The following is a 19,915-nucleotide window of genomic DNA, read 5'->3' as shown; positions in this document are numbered from 1 at the left end:
TGCCTGTCCATCCTTACTGAAGGTAGGAAGTGCTTTAAGTGTACTCAGACACTCAGTTGTGTTCGACTTTTTGTGACATCATGGACTGAGAGTCTGCCAGGCTCTTCTGTTCATGGGATTCTCCTGGCCAGAATATTGGAGTGGGGTGCCATCTCCTCCAGGGGATCTTCCCAAACCAGGGATCGAACCTGCATCTCTTATGTCTGATGTATGTGGTCCTTAAAGGAAGTGTTTTAAGGACCACAGTCGTCAAAGGAAGTGCTTTAAGGACCACATAAGTCAGTTGCCCTTGTGGAAAAGAATGGAAGAGAAGTAGCCAGGACAGTGATATTATGTAGTACAGGTTTCCCCACTATCCGAAAGTAGAAAGTACAGCATGCCTGTGAAACCTTTTGTAAGCTGAAATGGTGTGAAGTGAAGCAGTTACACCAGGGCACATCTTGCTAATGGATGCACAAAATAAATCAAGATAAGAGCACAGATGCTCACAGACTCAGTTCAAAGCTATGACGGCTTGATGCTGTATAGTTCATGGGGAAGGAGCTTGGTGCTATCAGTCACTGCTCAGGGTTCATGCTGCCTCTTAACCACTCTGAATGCTATTTTTGCTTTTCTCCTTTTTCCATAAAAGCAAAAATCCTCTGTGGATTTCTTTTGCATAGCAAAAACAGGTGTTCATGTAGGTCTTTCCTAAAAGCAAAGTGCATGAAGTGAACTTTCAAAAGTTTATGTAGCATACATACCACTCTGATGTACCTATTGTACTTAGTGGGCCTTGTTCTAGTCTTATTTTTTTCTAATTTTAAAATAAAAACTACCACCAACCTTCTAAGCAGCCCTGCTGCTGCTGCTGCTGCTGCTGCTAAGTCACTTCAGTCATGTCTGACTCTGTGTGACCCCATGAACAGCAGCCCACCAGGCTCCTCTGTCTACGGGATTCTCTAGGCAAGAATACTGAAGTGGGTTGCCATTTCCTTCTCCACTAAGCAGCCCTACAAAGTAGGTATTGCTTGCCACTTCTTTCACAGGCTCAGAATCCTCTTCTGAGTAACTGTAACTGAAGGAATACATTTTGTCCAAACCCCATAGCTTAGTCATCAAATGCTGGATTTGAGCACTTCAGGTCATCGATCATGAAATCTACATTTGGACTTAAAGAGATGCACTCCCTTCTTGGAAAAGATGGAAAAGTGCACTTTGTGCATCTAAAGAAATGATGATGTGTTATGCTTCAAAGCCATACACTCACTCACATTACTTGTGATAATAAGTGGGACATTACTTGTGATAATAAGTATGTACTTATTTTCATCTAGATTTGCTCTAACTTTACACTGGAGCATTACTTCTGAGAAGAATATATGATTCTGAACTTGTTTCTATCTATGCTGCTTATTGGAAAAGGCAATGGCACCCCACTCCAGTACTCTTGCCTGGAAAATCCCATGGATGGAGGAGCCTGGTAGGCTGCGTTCCATGGGTCGCTAAGAGTCGGACAGGACTGAGCGACTTTACTTTCACGTTTCACTTTCATGCATTGGAGAAGGCAATAGCAACCCACTCCAGTGTTCTTGCCTGGAGAATCCCAGGGATGGGAGCCTGGTGGGCTGCCATCTATGGGGTCACACAGAGTCAGACATGACTGAAGCGACTTAGCAGCAGCAGCATGCTGCTTATTAATAGTTTCATCTGCCTTTACTATAACTTACCGGAATTTCCAGTTAGGTTTTAAAACCAGCCCGCTGATTGATATGGGTTATGTATGTCAGGAGAGCCCATGGCAATGTTGCTAAGAGATTTTTTAGTTGGCATGAGTGAGAAAAGCTCTTGGCCATCGTCAGGGTTCTTCTGTCACTGGTGTCTTAGAATTGTTTCAAGACGGAGGGAGGGGCAAGTGCTGTTAAGTTTCCTTCACAGACTTGTTGGTAACAAATCACAAAATGTGTCATGTATGTGATATGATACATTTTGGCTATTTTATCAAACCCTTTTGTCTCCAAAATGTCCTGGCTGTATTCCTCTGCTGAGGACTCATGAGCTAATGAAGAAGCAGTGCTTTAAGATGGAGAAAATGAAATGAGAAAGGGGCTACTTTGCTTTCAGTCACCAGTCCCTGTGCTTACCTCTATGCTGGGACCAGACCAGTCAGAAGGTGCTACCCTCACTCCTTTCTGGGGTGTTTCCTTCAGAACGTCTTGGTTCCTCGCTTTCCTCAGTGGTACAAAAGGCCTATGAGAATTCCTCAGAAGTCAGCCTGTATAAAAGATTATCATCATGTTTTCTGCTGTGACACCAATAAGGTAACTAAAAATAGCACCAGGACCATTTCAGGTGCCCATTATGGAACCAAGTAAATGATCTCAGTCTAGAGTACTCATAGCCGAGGCGGTAACAGGAGACACTAAGAGGAGGGGGGAATAAAAGCAAATACCTACTAGCTAGCACGTGGAGAGGGTAGGGCGCTAGGCTTCACAGGCCCTGCTTTACTGACACTCTTAAAAGATAACACAGAAAATTGCGATGCAATATGACAAGGGTTTGGGCATCATCTTGTGCGAGCCACCAAAAGTTGTTAAGCAAGGAGGTGATGATGAAATATATGTTGTGTCAGTCATTTTCAAACTTCCAGTCAATGAATTCTCTATTCATACAAAATCTTTCCTGGAAACTTGAAACCTAACCTACATGGATGTAAAGCAGCTCTGGCACATGTGTGTGTGTACATACATGCACATGAACACAATCATTCCCTTTTTTTTAAGCTCCCCAGGTGGCTTCCATGTCCCCCTGGATTTAAGAATTTTTTTTTAAATAAGGACCATTTTAAAAGTCTTTGTTACAATATTGCTTCTGTTTTATGTTCTGTTTTTTTTTTTTTTGGTCACAAAACATGTGGATCTTAGCTCTCAGACCGGAAATCGAACCCACATCCCCTGCCTTGGAAGGTGAAGTATTAACCACTGGACTGCCAGGGAAGTCTCGATTCCTTGTACTCTTAAAAGCATTTTGAGAAACCACGCCTTCAATGCGTGGTGCAGAGGACTGGCTATAACTATGTCCTCAGCATTTCACTACAAACAGAGAACAGAGCAGGGGCTCGGGATGTGTCCCCTGAATTAATGTTCTTGTAACGTAACTGGAACTGGCTAAAAATTTCCAATTAGAGGGCATTTTTAAAAAACTCTTAACTTTAGGTCATGGAATTCAACTAACAGATATATAATCCAAATGATAGACCAGTTATAACTGTCAGGAATTCCCCCTTGTTACTAATTTAAAACAACTTATATTAGGGGCAAGTCAGTCTGTAGACAAACCACACTGTAAGTAGGTCTAATTTGTTTTCTCCTTACAAAAGTCTTTTAGAAAATTCTTTTTATATTTATAAATATCTAAAAGCACACTGAGCATTACAAAAATAAGGAACTCATAAAAGCATCCACGAGAAAATTATAGCTGCGGCTCCTTTGTCATCTGCCTGCCCTTCTTAGAAATAAATGACTCTTTTCTACTCTTTGACAGTGCTTTCAAAAAGCACTCAGACAGAGTTAATAAATAAGACAATTATTTCTTGATTTTCAATAGTAGGCTTTGAGAAGACAGTACAAAAAGTATAAAATAGTCTATTTTCTTACAGTAATGATAGATTTCAAAGCTAAATGCATTTAAAAGTAGAATAGGCTTTGTCCATTTAAATGATTCAGTGCTTGTACATTTCAAATTGATTTTGGGTTATAGTTATATACAAAACAATTAGTCCATGTTTCTCCATTTGGCCCATGCCTACACTATAAAAAGAAAATTATAGCTATCTCCTCCAAGCTGCTGAGCTATGATGAATATGGTAATAAACATACTATTTCCATGCCATGGGAGTTTGTGATTATAAGACTAAGCATTAAGTATTTTATTTATGGCAAAGATATACTATGAGCTAAGGTCCAAAATATACACAGACACTTATTAACTAAAGGGAAAGAATACATAAATACAGCTTAGACATGTAACAACAAATACCACCACCCTGGCAGCTTGCTCTCACGCTTCTAACAATGCATTACCATCTGAATGACCATTTCTAGAATAAACCTCTAAGGACAAGGGTACCAATAACTGACAAAGGCATTTCACTAACTGTAAACCAAGTATCATTCAAATGTACTCATGTGGTTAATAAGTAGTTGATGTCAAAAAACATTTTATTCATTCACTCAAAATGATAAACTTTGATTTCCTTATCTGCAAAATGGAGATACCTACCTTCACTGAGTTATTATGTAGATTTCATTATTAATAGACATTCAATAAGGAACAATGCTCTTAATAAGTTCCCCTGATGGCTAAGCACTGGATTGGTCACTGGTGGTATTGAGAGTATCAAAAGGTCCCCATTCTTAAGAAGCTCGGTCTCTAGGACCACCTACTACTGAATAATTCTTGATATGGTTCAATTGCTGTTTTATTATTATCTTTTTTTCCTGGTATAATATAGGAAAAATTTTGAGAAAACACTGACATGTTTTACCAAAAGCTACAAGTTTATTAACATAATATATTCTAACATATATCAGTTTCAAGTGGGTCTTTTTCAATCTCAAATAAGAAATCACAATATTCAGCATTAAAAAAAAAAAAAATAGTGGTGGTCATTCACGGGTTTTAGTCCAAAGTGAAAATGCAGAAAACGTTTACTTTGGTGGATCTGTGTTGATGCCATATTTCTCCTTAAGGAGCTTCAACTGTTCTTCCTTCTTCTTTGTGTCCATCTTCTGAAATGCCTGAAAGTGTAGTAAGGACAAAAGTTAACAGTTACCAACCTACAGTCAAATGAATTTTACCAATAGCACTAGCTAGAAAAGAACTCTGGAGATACATCTCCCCTAATGGTACAACCCTCCACGAACTCTTACATGGGTTCCCCAAGTGATGAGAACTGTGGCTGTACTTACCCTGTTGGCATTATAGTACAAAACCACAAGGTATCTGTTACAAACATTGAATCCTGACAGGTGATCACATGCATTCTTGGCATCAAAGATGTCCTCATAGACCACATAAGCTGTTCCTCTAGTTTCAGGTGTGTTCCCCCTACAAAGTGGAATTGGACTTAATTAAAATACACATTTACCTGAAAACCTTTAGGGGAAATAGATATTATGGCAGGTATGCTGAATAAGCCTTTAATTTCTTGAATTAGGTAATTTTTAAGTACCATATCTCAGATGAAACTTACTATATTAAGAATACTAATATGGTTACTAAAACAAGAGCAGCAAAGAACCAGCTTGAAATGTTCAGTCTTCATGTTCACTACCCTACTAAGAGAGAGCAGTCCTCATGTTCACTCTCCTACTGCTCATACTAAGAATCAATTTTTAGTCTTACACTGGTAAGTATAGTACCTTAGGAGTGATAGCTGTTATTACCAAGGATGTCTAGGATGCAGCTTTTCTTCATGTCCATTTATGTAACAGAAACAACACGTTTTGGTTATTTACCACACTAGTCCCTTGTTTCTAAAGATTTTGATTTTCTCCCTCACTCTAATTTTAGTTCCAATTCTTAAACACAAGACATTCTCCATCAATGTAGCGAACAAACGTTTCTGGGTAGTATTTTACTAAAGCTTATAAAATCCATAAAAATAAATTTTGTGTCTGTGGCAGGAGTGGGGTTGGAAGGAAGCCCCTACCAAGAAGATGGCAAAATTAAAAACAGTCAACCACCATCCTTTATGACCAGGACAGGTGTCCTCCGATGTAAAGAGAGAGCTAATGTAGTTTCTTCCATTTTCCTTAGAAGATTCTTTGTCCTTTCAAAACAAGATTCAACCGCTAACCTTCAGACATTCACTTTTAGTTAACATCTGCACTTTTATGCATTACACAGCCCTCTGTAGCCAGGGAAAAGGGCTGGGTTTCTGGAGGGGTTGGGTTTGAAGTGTCCTTGTTGGTGGGGTACCTGTGAGTCAGAGAAGAATGCTGGCAGGTGGCTGAACACAGAAGCTCATGGATATGGAGCTGCTTCTTGTGTAGGGAAGCTATAGGGCTGCCACCTCCTCTCCTCACACAGCTTCAGTTAGGGGAGCAGCTAGGGAAGAAGGGTGAGGAGCAACAAACTGCAGGTGGCAGATGGCCATGCACTTATGAGTGGGGACAGCGGGCAGAGGTCCTATTCAGCTTATGCTCCGATAAGCTAAAGATGGATATCCCCTTGCCTTCATCTGAGTTCCAGCCACCCAACGCAACTGCACAATAAGGTTTATCAACTGCCATGGTGACTGCACAGGGTCAAGGGAAGGCAGTGGGCCCACGGGAAGGGGAGGCACCTGCCTAGATTTGATCTAGGATGAGACTACAGTTCTGGGCCCTGGTCAGAGCTTGTGCTTCCTGTAAAAGGGAGAGGTGTAGGGGGCTGAGGGGGTTGAAGGGTGCCAGGACCATAGAATGCTCTCACTTTGTCAGACTGCATGGGCCTGATGAAGAATTTTATTATACTCTTTACTCACTGAAAGTAACAACTTCTGACTTTTAACCATTTTCAAGAATGCTTAGTTTTGAAATATTGGGGAATACTCAAAGGAAAAAAACACTGTCCCAAAGATTTTCCCCATAAGTCCACTTAATTTTTATTTTGGAATAAAACCATTAAAAAAAAAAAAGTAAAAATTTAAGTTCCAAAAGGGCAAATAAATGTTTTTTTTTTTTAATTTTACTCCTACAGTTGCTATGCATACAGCAAGTGCTAATAGGCATCTGAAGGATGGAGATCTACTTTTTCCTATCAGTTCTCACACACATCTTTTTTCCAGGAAGCTAACAAAACAAGAGCATCTCTCTTTTTCCTCTTACATCTTCTTAGGAAGTAGAAGCACGACAGGCACTAAACCCATTTTAAAGATGCTCCATCTCAAGTGCCCCAGCCCCTAATTATCAACCTAGTATCTTGAAATCTACATTGTAATTTTAATTAAAAATATATACTTGGTACCTACTATTAATATATGTTAGGTGCTGAGTCAACAGTATTTTCTTTCTTTGGCCACACCACACAATTTATAGGATTTTAGTTCCCTGAACAGGGACTAAAACTGGGTCCTCAGCAGTGAGAGCTTGGATCTTAACCACTGGATCACCAGGGAATTCCTGCAACATTATTTTCTTGATCAATGGTAAAAGCTTAAAGTAAAAGTAAGGAGATCTACTCATGGAACAACCTCTCTGAGCTTCAGCTGTTTTCATGTGTCAAATAGTGACATCCTACCTCACACATGGTTTTAAAAAACAAAAGATGTAACAAGTATGAAAGAGCTTTAAAAAATTCAAAGCACAGAGAGTCTGCTACATGCCAGGTAAGCTGACAAATCAGCCGGGTTTGCCCAAGACTGTCCAGGTCTGGGCACTGAAAGTCCACTGTCCCAGAAAACTCCTTGGCTCTGGGCAAACTGAGAAGGCCACTCACCCTACTGCTGGGTGCCACAGAGCATGCCCACAGCTACAGGATAGGAAACATCTGTTCCTCAATCAGTAACTTAGACCCAAGTTCTTGCACACCAAACTTTTATGAATTTATTCAACAAATATACATAGCGTTCTTTCTACGTGACAGGTGCTGGAAATCCAATAGTGAAAAAGATGAGCATCATCCTTTCCTTCAAGGGGCTCTTTTCATGCAGGAGAAAGATATTATGTAAATAGATGTAAAACAGTTGCAGTTAATGAGAGATTAATGGGAAGATAGGGGTTACTTTAGCTAGGGTGGTCTAGGAAAACCACTCTGGCATTAAAGCTGAGATCTGAAGAATGAGGAGCCAGAAATGAGATGAGCTGGGTGGAAATCCATCCCAGACAGCGGACTGAGAGTTCTAAGGCCCTGAGCTACTCTGCAATCTTTATATTGACTTAACTCCACTAATCTCTTAATTGTGTACTATCAATAAATTTTGTTATACCTTCATAAATACACTGCCACTTTCTATATTATTCATTTACTTACAGGCACCGGGTGCTTAGCATGTGTCAGGCACAACAAGAGTTGTCAACATAAGTGAAAAGAATATATGGTTACCTACCCTGGAAGAATCCAAAGGCTGGCAGGAGCCACACGTGAGCACACAGTCAACAGCAAAACCATATGACAACTAAGAGAAGCAGCTATGGGAGCACGGAGAGGGGGTAGCTGATGCACATTGGGAAGGAAATACTCAAAGTGTGAACTATCTAATTTGATCCTCTGGGAAATTCTTCTAGAAAGATTTTATATCATAGATAAACTCCAGAAGGTTAACTATTTTGTTGTTTCATATGACTAGCAAGTACCCAGTGAGTATTTGAACCTAGGTTATCATACTGCCTCCATGTTAAAAGCTGAAAGGCACTATCCATTCAGATTATCTTCTATGTGAGGAAAAAGCCAGGCAACTTGTCTAGAGTCACATGACTCATTCTGAAGCAGAATCTTGTCTCCTGAACCCCAAGTCAAGGGATACCATTCTTGTATGTCTCAAACAGGAGTTCTTAACCTAGAGCTCATGTACCCACTGAAATCACGTAAAATGTTGTGTGTATTCTGCAGAAAGGGCCCAAAAGTTTTATCAAATTTGGAAAAAAAAAAAAGAGTTCCTTAAAAAGACAATTGGTCTGTAACACTTCATTTTCATTTCACTTCTGAGTACCAATGATGGTACATTTCTAGCTCTTCGTTTACTTTTTGGAAGAACAGTGATCACTGAAAAGGAGAATCCTCAAGATCTCACAGAGTTCTAAAAGCCAAGAAGGAACTGTCAAGTCATAAAAGAATTCCAATGGAAAATAAAACCTTTAGAAATCCTCTTAGATGGACTCCTAGTTAATTTGCTCACGTATACTAGTTAAAAGGACAGCAGCTGTGGTACTATGCAGAGATTCAATTTAGAATCACAAGATTTTATCACTAAAGAGCTGGGTGAAACTTGAAAAGTACTGATACTTTTACTCTCTGAGCTTTAGTAGCCTCACCTGTGAAACAGACACCCTATCACTTCCACACAGGGTTGTAGTGTCAGTGATGCAAATAAAAGCACCTATTAGGACAAATGGCATACAGAAGATGTTCAACAGATATCATCTGAAGCCCCAATCTTTAGATTAAATTAAAACATGGATTTATAATTACTTTGCCCTATACTTCTAAATCTTCAATAGAAAGGTGTAGTTGGAAAAAAAAAAAAACATTTTTCTGTTACTTTTATATCTCTTTACACAACTTACTCAGAAATTTTGGAGTCAGTAAAGGAGACAGTAAAGACTGTTGAGAAAATTAAGAGTAACCACAGTAGAATACTTCTTTAAAATAGTAGCTATATAAAAAATGTCAATTCTTTTTCTTCCCATCTGTTGCCTTCAAACCACTCATTACTACTTCATGCTCTCTATAATTTCACAACTACCATTCTTGGCTTTCAATGAGTTGGATCATGAGGGTCTCTAGCCTCTTGGTAAGGCCCTCTGTCAGCTGTTAATTCTGAGATTATAAATTACACAATCATTTCTCTAAATGACATTTCAAAAGTTTCAGTAAGACTCACACTCTGATTTGACGAATAGGTCCATATTTCCCAAATATATCATACATTTCTTCAGCTGTGATTTTGTAAGGCAAATTTCTTATATACAAAATCCGATTTACTTCTGGTGGAAGTCGAATCTAAAATGAAAGATAATGGGTTATCATTATAATCAGAGGCAAGAGAGCTACTATTTGAAAAATTGTCTCATAATACATTCTAAAAAAAAAAAATACATACTTTTTATACACCAAGAGTAAGAACTGTAATCTGACATTAATGAAAATGGAATGCTCTTGGGAAAAGCAACTGGATGCTGGTTATAGGGAGGGCTGTTAGTAGGAACTAATAAGAGGCTATTACAAAATCCAGGACTTCCATGGTGGTTCAGATGGTAAAGCGTCTGCCTACAATGTGGGAGACCCAGGTTCAATCCCTGGGTCGAGAAGATCTCCTGGACAAGGAAATGGCAACCCAATCCAGTATTCTTGCCTAGAAAATCCCATAGATGGAGGAGCCTGGTAGGCTACAGTCCAAGGGGTTGCAAAGAGTTGGACACGACTGAGCGACTTCACTACTACTACACTACTACAAAATCCAGATTTTTAGTCACTACAGGTAAACAAAGATATCCAACCTCATTTAAAAGTCCTCAATGCTACAGACATTTGTGGGGAAGAACAAGGGAACTGCTTCCTGTTTGCTGGATAATAAAACTCCTACTGATGACCCTTTTCTGGTCTCAGAAACTTGTTCTATCAATGATCCCCTCTCTCCTTTGAATTTATAGCCTTTTCCTCACCATTGGCTTCTCTTATTCCTCACGTGAACAGTTGCTTATATACTCCCAATTGTCACACAAAATAAAACACTTTGGATCCCTCTTCATTCATTCAAATATTTAGTGAGCACCTTTGTTATACATTAGGATTACAGAATGAAGGGGACAAAAAAGAGCTCTCTACTTACTATCCCATCTTGCTCCTTTTTTCTTTTCTTTCAGTCAACCATCTGAAAAGATGCAGTGTATATACTCACTGCCTCTTATTCTTTACTTCATGACACTCATTAACCTACCACAATCTAGCTCTACCCAAGCATTCTGATGAAAATTGTTTTTATGCACTAAGACCTTTCACTTAGTGTTCAATTCTCATCAGCTCCTCTGAGGCTTCTGACACTGTTCACTATCACCTTCTTGACTATTCCTGACACTCTATCGCCTTGGATTCCTCCTAATTCTCTGGCTAGTAGTCCTCAGTCTTCTTTGGCCATTAAAATAGGATTTTCCAAAGAGTTTTACCTTTAGACTTCTTTTCTTGACTCTTCATATACTCCCCTTATCTCTACATTACTTTGGTCTCTTAACTACACATGCTTTCCACCCTGAGTCGATGACTCCCAAATATGTATCTCCAGTCCAGATTTCATTCTTGTGCTCCTTGTTAACATACTAATTACATACTGGACATTACTAATGTGCACAATAACTATTAAACCAGCACATAAACTATTAAATGTCTATTTCAGGCATTAACAATAAAGTGTTGTATAAGTGGAAGAACAAGATAACTTATTCCCAGCCCTCAGGCTATTAGTGGCAACAAATGGTAAACAAGTACAATCAAGTTTTAGACGTTAAGATTTAAGGTTCAGTTCAAGTAGATAATTAACACTGTCAGATAATCACAACATACTTTCTAGTAAATCCGCTTTCTAACTCTGCAAGACACTATATCACATTTTCTCCTCTTTCCTCAAACCTTACCATCAACACTCCCTCTGACATCTGAGTTGAACTGTATCCTCTCTTCCCTGCTCATCCCAGATGACAACCTTGGCTCTTGCTTATTAGAGAAAACAGATATAACCAAATGGTAAATGTCTTATATTCAATCTTCATTTATCCACATTCATCCACTTTCCCTCTCATTGCTATGATAACCCCTCACCTACCCCAAACTACTGAATTTAACCTATCTTTCTCCTGCAACATTGGCATACAAATACACCTTATATCACACATCTTTAAAATAAAGTTAACTGTCATCCAACGTCTATGTACATACATGAAAACTTGTGGAAAAGCTATCTCCATTTTCTCAATTTCTACCTTTTTTTCATCCCACCGTATTCCACGTTTATCCACTGAAATGATTATTATCGAAGTTACCAAAAATCTTCACCTAACCATATTCAATTATGTCTTCACCTTAGTATACCTCTCAGAAGCTTAAAGCTGACCACTCTCTCGAGACAATTTTTCTTAGGTTTCCATAACACCCCACTCCCTAATATTACAATGTAAGCAGCAGGTCTTTTTTTTTAATTCATTATTGTATCTCCAGTACTTAAGACTAGTGTCTGGCACACAGTAAGTGTTCAATAAATATGAGTGACTTATTGGATCCTCCCTCAAGTCTGGAACATACTAAGGTGCTCAAAAAATATCTTTGAAAACATTAATGAAGGATCCAAAAATTCCATAATCTGAAGATACTTCCAGGTTCCAGCTGGAAAGCCTAAGTGATTTATTGGGGGGTTCAACTGCGCTACTGACTTTTAGGCCGAGGAGAAGATCCCGATGCCAGATTCCGGGTACACGTGAAGCAACTTAGGCTGTTAACACTATCACTGACAGTAAGATAACAGACTCAAAAGCAACAGTGACGGAAATATGACTCAAGGAGCACATTCCTAAGGTCGGGGCCAGGATGAAATCTCCCCTCTGACAGATAACTTTTGATCCTTCCCCCCGAAGGGACAAAGGAGGGCCAAGAATGCTCTCTGGTCACGCCAGCAGCCAAGTCCCCTTCCTTGGCAGAAGTCCCCAACACTCACGTTCGCCCTCTTGGCCGCTTGCATCGCCATCTTGGCGGGCTGATGAAGTTACAGCAGGAAAGACTTGAATTTCTCCGCACTCCTCTGGAGCTCGCTTACTTTCGACCGCAACAAGGCATCAGATACAGGACATCAACATCCAGACCCCGCCGGAAGCTGTTCTAACTCGACGGAATATCACCGTCTCACGCCGAAACGTGCTGACGTAGCTACTCTTACAAATAAGACTCCAGAGCAAAATAGGTCTGAGATACTTAACGAGGCCGGAAGGTTGAAAGGCGAAAGTCCAAGGCACTTCCGGCTCTGAACCGGAAGGGGCGGGACTTGGGCTTAAGAAGTGTTCCGGTCGGGGAGACCCTGAACCAAGGAAGTTGTCTGGATGGGGCGAGGCCTGAGGAGAGCTCCGCAGGGCGGAAGCGGGCCTCGCTAGGTGGGTCTGCACCCTGGTGAGTTGCGGGAGAGGACCGGCAGTGGAGTGGGATCCCGGGCTGCAGGCCGCGCGCTACGTGCGAGGGGACGTGTGCATGCGTCCGGGCCTCTGACAGTGCGCGAAGCCGAATCTGCAGGGTTCTGGCTGATTGTGTTGTGGCCGACACTGTATCTGGTACTCAGAAGCCCTGGCGCTAGCGCAGGCCCCCGAAATTGAGCGTGAGCCGACCAGGCCTCTACTCTAATCTCCGCGACTATGCCTGTCCCGACTCCCACCTCGCCTCCCAGCCGGCGACTGCAGTCCACGCGCCACTCGTCAAGTCCACTCTTTATTTCCTTAGACCAGCTTTATACTGATAATTTGAGGAGGCTGCGGGAGAAATAGGGGGTTACAGGCGAGCCTGGAGTGGCGCCCAGTTGCCTGACTGTATACAGAGTTTTCTCCAGGTTTGCTATCGGAAGACTGGAGAGGTAGCCTTGTCTTGTACTACCCACTTCTTCACTGGGGCAGCTCCAGGACGATTTTGCCCACGTTCTTGTTAGTCTCCATGTACTCATGGGCTTCTTGAATTTCAGCCACGGGGTAGACTCTGTCCAGAACCGGCAGTAAGCGTTGAGGGCCCTCTGTGGAGAAGTGGGGCAGAATTTGCTCTGTGAAAGCCTTCACCAGCATCTGCTTGTACTTAAGGAAAAGAAGACCATCAGTCTGGACGGAGGCATTTCTTTGTCACTCCCCACCCTGCTTAGCGTTTCTGCTTTCTCTGAAACTTGTACACATCTGAAGTCACACAAGGGTATGTAATAATCACCTCACTCCTAGCATGTATGTGCATGCCTCTAGATTTGTAAGCTCGATTGTGTACCAGGTAAAGATCAAGCCTGGAGAAGATACTAGTGTCACTGAAAGCTGAAGGACTCTTTTTAAATAAAGACTTCAAGCAGGAGGCAGCCATAGAGAGGACTTATATAGGCTCAATTCAAAAGAGATGCTTAACCCCTGTTATCCCCCAGCAGATGTGAAACCCTGTGAGGAAACATTCCCAAAGCTGGCACCTGCTGGAATGCCACACGATTTCAGGAATGTATAAACTGTTAAAGGTAGAAGCTTACTAACCTCACTTACCTAAGAGGTTTTCTTAGCACACTGAGAACAGTTCTGCCTTTGCAAACAAAAGCCTTGGTACTATTAGAAATATTTCCTAATATAGTCAAGGCTTTGTTCATTTTATGTGAAGTTTACATACTATATTAAGTATTAGCCACCCTCTTTCCAAGATGTTGAGGCTTTCATCAACCAATTTTAATTAGTTCTTGAAATTGGGTTACCAGTTTATCCACAGGGGGGCAAATTTCTACAGGCTCTGCAACTTAATATGTGATCCTTTCTCAGGATTATGTGAATGAATCACACTTTTCTGGATAATAGTTAAATCACATGTTTTATATTCACCCATCACTCACCTTTTTGTCCCTAGGTCTTAGAAGACTGGTGATCAGACTTCCCCTTTTAAAAAGTAGCTTTGAAAACAGAGGCCCACTGATGACAGCTCCTCCCAGCAGACCATAGAGAACCCAATGACCATCAAGAGCCAGGCAGTTGACATTTTTCTCCCAGTAGGAGCCGCCTATGCAGTCTAGAATGAGGTTGACTCCAGCACCTTTCACATGAAACACAGATTTGTGATGCTAGTCAGAATCAGAAAGATTAGTGCAAAAGAAGATTACATGGCATATTTGTGGAAATATGGGTATAAATATATACAAGTGCAAGCAGTAAATCTATAGGTTGGAACCCAGAGCATTGCTTATAGAACCATGGTTGTAAATGGAGTTTAGAGAGCTGAAGTGTATCATATATATGTGATATAGTTCATATTATATGATCCCTGCCACAGCAAGAGGGAAATGGGACAACACCATGATCTGGTATTTTCCCTGACCTCCACATAAGTAGAGGCCCACTGGCACCCAGGGGAATAGGGGAGATCCACCCCAGCCTACAGTACAGGCTAGTCCATATATAAGTTATGAAGTGTCTGCACGGGGCTCTCTGAATCATGGCTTTGCTAGCTTTCTTTTTAACTCTTTTTGATTCTTGTCAAAAAATGGAATGGGATGAGCCAAATATAAACAGATTTGGCTCTGGAATATAGAGGCATACACATCTACTTACCCACTTAGGGAGCTACCTACCAAAGCCTACTATGACCAGCTCCAAACTAGTTTCTACCCCTACCTCCTTTTAATTCAATACAGAGTGCCTAGTTGGGAAAAAGAGGTCCTGAGTAATTGCAGGCCAACTCTGTGTGATTATCCCCTTTGTAAAAAGCATATGAATCATATCACTTACAAGAATGCCCATGAAAATCACCTTAGTCCTAAATACTGCCTGCCTGTCTCCAGTGGTCAAACAGTAGAGTACTAGAATTTGGCCTGGGCAGGTGTTGTGCTTTTAGCAGAGGGAAAACAGATCCAGAAGCAACTCTGTGGCTGGTGAGAATTTTATTTAATTATCTCTGAAACTCCTGCTGAACTGCAGAAGCTTTGTTTACCTTTAGTGAATTTCAGTGTTGCTTCAGAAAAATCCTCTTCTTTGTAATTGAATCCAGCAGCTGCTCCGAGCTTTTCTGCTATTTGAAGCTTCTCCTGGGAACCAGCTGTGACCAGAGGAGTAGCCCCAGCCATCCGGGCAAGTTGGATGGCAGCTGTGCCCACACCGCTTGCTCCTGCATGGATTAGCACAGAGTCTCCAGCCTGAACATTTCCTGTGATAGAAAGTATAGGAACCATGTTCTTTACTTTGCAACTGCTGTACCTTTACCACATTGGTTTATTCTACCATGATCACCTGGCCCTGGAACCACCAAATGGGAAATCTCTTGCTGTCTTTTTTAAAAATTATTTTTATTTATTCATTTGGCTGCATTGTGGCATGCAGGATCTTTGATCTTCGATGCAGTATGCAAATTCTTATTTGTGGCATGTGGCATCTGGTTCCCTGACCAGATTGAACCTGGGTCCCCTGCATTGGGAATGTGGAGTCATAGCCGCTGGACCACCAGGGAAGTTCCCATCCTTCGCTTGAGAGTGAAGCAGCCAATCTCACCTTGATGCTCTTAGGCCACCTTGGTATGCCTTCTGTCCATCACAGCTGTACCACCCTTCAAGTCCTTCTATTCCAGAAAGCCTTCTCTGACCTTCGCCCATACGAACCTTTCTCACCTTAAGCTTCTGTTATAGTTTGTAGTTAGAGACAGGGCCACCCTTCCAAACACTGTGGTTGTCTTCCCAGTTACACTGATTTCCCCAAAGGCAGAGACCCTCACGTGAGCTCTTGGCTGGCCTCCGTGGGAATAAGGAGGAATTAAAGAGTTAGTTGAATGGCTCCCTGTGCTGCACTAGGGCTCTCAGAGAGCTTAGCAAGACTGAGAAGCAGGGACTACTACTGGGTTTACAGTGTGAAGATGCACACAGGCCTTCTATCCAGTGCTCACCAGGTTTTCTATCTGCTAACCACGATTTTCAGCCTCAATATCAAGCCATTGCTACATAGTATGAGGATCTGATACTAAGTAAGGGGTGCTGGGGTTGGCTGTTGCTCAGTGGCCAGATCAAAGCTTCCCTTCAGGACTGCTGGGTTTTGAGGTGGCTGAGTTATGAATAAATGAATAAATTGAACTATGCTGTATGGAGTGAGCATGGGGTGCACTGGTCCTTACCCACAAGATGTAATAGCTGGAAGGCAGTGAGCCAGGCCTCTGGGATGGCTGCAGCCTGACACATGGTCAGCCCTGCTGGGATGGGCATGAGGAGCTCTGCAGGGACAGTGACATACTGAGCCTGACCCCCGCCAGACAGCAGAACCATGGCTGGGTCCCCGACCCTCCAGGGTCCCTGGCAGCCAGCTCCGAGCTCTGCCACATGTCCAGATGCCTCAAGTCCCAAAATGTTGCTGGCTCCTGGAGGTGGGGCATATTGGCCTTGTCTCTGCAGAAAGAGGACACGCTAGGTAGTAAGCATGATCAGAAATCTGTGTCAGCATCCCTGGCCTTCCCATAGCTCCCCTCCTCCCCCTTTAAAACAAAATTCAGGGTAAAATTAGGTTTTTTAAGTCGAGAAAAAAGAGAGGGGAGGTAATTTGTTTCATACAAATAAGAGACTAGGTCCCATAATCAGTGGATGTCTAACTTGTGGTATCACTTCAGTCCTTGTATCATCTAAACCCCTTGTTTTACAAATGAAGAAACTGAGACCTGGTCAGGGGAACCAGGGTAACAAAACAAGTTAATAGCAAGACTAGTAACTAAACCATGGGCTTCCTAATGATATATCTCATATATCAAGTGCCAGGCTCTGTACTCATGCCTCACAATTGTCAGAGGCCTGAGACCAGAGGGACTGAACTAGGAGTGTGCATGAGAACAATTTGAGATGCTTTTTCAAAGTATACATGCCTGGATCCCTGCCTTATTTATTTTGAATAAGTGCCCCTGTGATTCTGGTGTACATTTCTTAATCACTTCAAAAAATGCAGGTGGCCCAGTTTAGTGCTTCAAGAAGAAGTTGGAAGAAAGTTCTTAAGAGCACTGCCCCCTGCCAGCTCTGGAACCCTCAGAGTGGAAAGAATACAGACTCAGAATCCTTAAGACAAAGACCTCAATCTGAATCCCTGCTCCCCTGGTTACTAGTGTGTGGCTTTGGGCTCATTGCTGAACCTCTCTGACTCTCAGTTTCTTTATCTGTAGAGTACAAATGGTGAACAGGATTGCCTGAGGAGCAGCTAGGATTCCTGATTTTCACCCAGGCGGCCCTGGTTTGACTCCTGGTGTGAGGATGCCAACCTTTGAGGCGGGGCTTCCCTAGTGGCTCAGACGGTAAAGAATCCACCTGCAATGTAAGAGACCTAGGTTCTGAAAGGTTGTTGCTGAACCACAAAACACGCCAGGATTCTTGGCCTCCGGAAGAGAGGAATTCAATCCGGGGCCAGTGACGAGGCTTGATCGCTCAGAGCTTTTGTGTAATAAAGTTTTATTAAAGTATAGAAGAGATAGAGAACGTCTGACACAGACATCAGAAGGGGGCAAGAAGAGTGCCCCCCCTGCTAGTCTGTAGCCGGATGTTACATAACTACTAGCAAGCTGTTAATTATAGAAAGGAGACGTCTCAAAACTCAGCACCGAGCCCCTCACCCACAGCATGCCTTTTGAGATAACATTGGCACCAGGTGAGTCATCCCAGGCCATAAAACCAAAATCTCGAAGAAAGACAGGTTTCCAAGTAAATATATAGTTTCATCAACATAGATTAGGAGAGCAATGTATGAGTAAAACATGCAGGTTTGTCAAGACTGGTTCTGAGTCTTAGGTTCTGAATCTTAGGCGGAACTGACTTGAAAGACAGAGTCTAGGGTAAATACATAGTTCATTAACATAGCTTAAACATTTCTATAAGAAAAACGCATTGGTTAGCTTAAGGTTTGAGAAAAGTTCAGGTGGAACCAGGTTTCATTATGGCAACATAGAATTTTAAGAGAAACCTCTTAAAATTTGTATAGAGAAGGGAAAAAAAATCTAACACTTGTTTCCTCCTGCCACTTAAGAGAGAGATAAAAAATGTCTGACACCTGAAGCCTATTTCCTCCATTTGGAGACCCCTGGCCTTCCTGCCTGTTATCCTCTCAGTCCAATCCCGGGTCAGAAGGATCCCCTGGAGAAGGGAATGGCAACCTACTCCAGTGTTCTTGCTTGAACAGTCCCGTGGACACAGGAGGCTGGTGGGCTACAGTCCATGGGGTTGCAAAGAGTCAGACAAGACTGAGCTGACGCTTTCACTTTTTCACTTTCAAAGGAGATACAGGGAGGTCTAATACCCACCCCACCAACACATCTGGAAGCCTGAGCGGACAGACAATGGAATGACACAGGGTGGCCTCTGCTGTGCACATACCCCTTTATTTTGTGTAAACAAGGGAGGCTAAATGGTTCTAGTTACAGAACCCCAACGAAGCAGGTCATGATGAGCGTTTAATGTCAGTGCCTAGTCTCCTTCATCTGTCTGGTGAATGTTTATTAAAGACCGCGTTGCCCTGCTCAGTCCCAGTTGCTGTCAGACCCCGGGGTACCTGGAGTAAGTCCGCCCTGTTCAGGGCGCTGGCTGCCACCTTCAGGAGGACTTCACCCTCGCCTGGGCTGGGCTTGGCCACTTCCTTCAAGTAAAGATTTTCTGGTCCTCCCGGCTTGTCAAAGTGCACAGCTATCATGGTCTCTGAGGACATACAGGGTATAGCAAAGTTCTTTCAGGGCTCCAGCGCCCCGCTGCCGGCCGGCGGCCTCCCTCAATCCGTCTGGCCGTCGGCCCCTGCTCTCCTTCCAGCGAGGCCCCTGCCGCCTCCAGGCCAACCCCACGCGGAAGGCTCCGGCTGAGGTGGGGGTGCAGGGAGGCTGGCCACACCGACTGGCTGCGGGCGGAACAGGAAAACACTGAAGAGCATGAAGCAATTTTCACTCCCTCTGAGTTGGCATCTCCCACCTGTCTGGATCGCTAGAGCCTGTGTGAGCTCCTTACGTGCTCCAGGCCCGGCCCCTCTGCTGCTGTTGCTGCTGCTCCAGGTGACAGGGCGTGGTGCTGAGCGCCCGGCGGGTCCTAGGAGGTGGAAGGCTGCACTCTGGGTAGTGCAGGGGGTGGGGTTGCCCAGAATCAACCCTCCCCTTCCTTCTCTCCCTTGAAAATGCAAAGCTAGTGGCGGCAAATCAGATTTTTGTGAAATTGGAGCCTCTGGAATCTAGTCTTTCCCTTGGTTTAGCATGAAATGCTGTTACAGCACTCAACTTTGAGAATCATTCCCTCTAAGAGAACTAGAACCGGAACTCTTGGCAGGCGACGGGTCCATTTCCCAGCCTGGCCAGGCTTTTGGCCGGTTTGTGCTGTCAGTCTCTTTCTGCCCTTGGTCTCTGGAGTAAGGTGGGCAAGCAGGGTGCTTCTGAGAAAAAAGAGAACACTGCGGGGAAAGGGAAGATAAAAGCAGTCCTGGGATTCTTTAAACTTCTGTGATTTCTCCTGTCTTTCCTGAGGATGAGGAAATGGCCCCTGGAAGATGCTGCC

At 42.7% G+C, this 19,915-nt stretch overlaps 2 protein-coding genes and 1 long non-coding RNA gene across 4 annotated transcripts; 1 reads left to right on the top strand and 2 right to left on the bottom strand.

Annotated features, from left to right (window-relative positions):
* Positions 1-4,517: 4,517 nt before the first annotated feature.
* Positions 4,518-12,680, bottom strand: SF3B6 (splicing factor 3b subunit 6). The gene is made up of 4 exons (XM_027555960.1): positions 12,386-12,680; positions 9,566-9,684; positions 4,950-5,088; positions 4,518-4,778 (listed from the first exon to the last, which is right to left on the bottom strand). The coding sequence occupies exons 1-4, from the start codon at positions 12,413-12,415 to the stop codon at positions 4,689-4,691; spliced, it is 378 nt and encodes a 125-aa protein (XP_027411761.1). The 5' UTR covers positions 12,416-12,680; the 3' UTR covers positions 4,518-4,688.
* Positions 12,681-12,711: 31 nt separating this feature from the next.
* On the top strand, positions 12,712-15,729 carry LOC113901511. Of its 2 annotated transcripts, none has more exons than XR_003513455.1 (3): positions 12,712-12,815; positions 13,391-13,608; positions 15,424-15,729. It is a non-coding gene; the product is annotated as an uncharacterized LOC113901511 (long non-coding RNA). The 2 variants fall into 2 exon arrangements; XR_003513456.1 differs by having other exon boundaries at positions 12,742-12,831.
* On the bottom strand, positions 13,131-19,587 carry TP53I3 (tumor protein p53 inducible protein 3). Its single transcript, XM_027555953.1, has 5 exons — positions 18,936-19,587; positions 16,534-16,801; positions 15,367-15,579; positions 14,276-14,472; positions 13,131-13,496 (listed from the first exon to the last, which is right to left on the bottom strand). The coding sequence occupies exons 1-5, from the start codon at positions 19,086-19,088 to the stop codon at positions 13,314-13,316; spliced, it is 1,014 nt and encodes a 337-aa protein (XP_027411754.1). The 5' UTR covers positions 19,089-19,587; the 3' UTR covers positions 13,131-13,313.
* Positions 19,588-19,915: the final 328 nt, after the last annotated feature.

Source organism: Bos indicus x Bos taurus, chromosome 11 (genome assembly GCF_003369695.1).
Source record: "Bos indicus x Bos taurus breed Angus x Brahman F1 hybrid chromosome 11, Bos_hybrid_MaternalHap_v2.0, whole genome shotgun sequence".
NCBI classification, from domain to species: domain Eukaryota; kingdom Metazoa; phylum Chordata; class Mammalia; order Artiodactyla; family Bovidae; genus Bos; species Bos indicus x Bos taurus.
The sequence above is the reverse complement of the archived record's forward strand: the minus strand, read 5'-3'. Positions and strand labels throughout refer to the sequence as shown.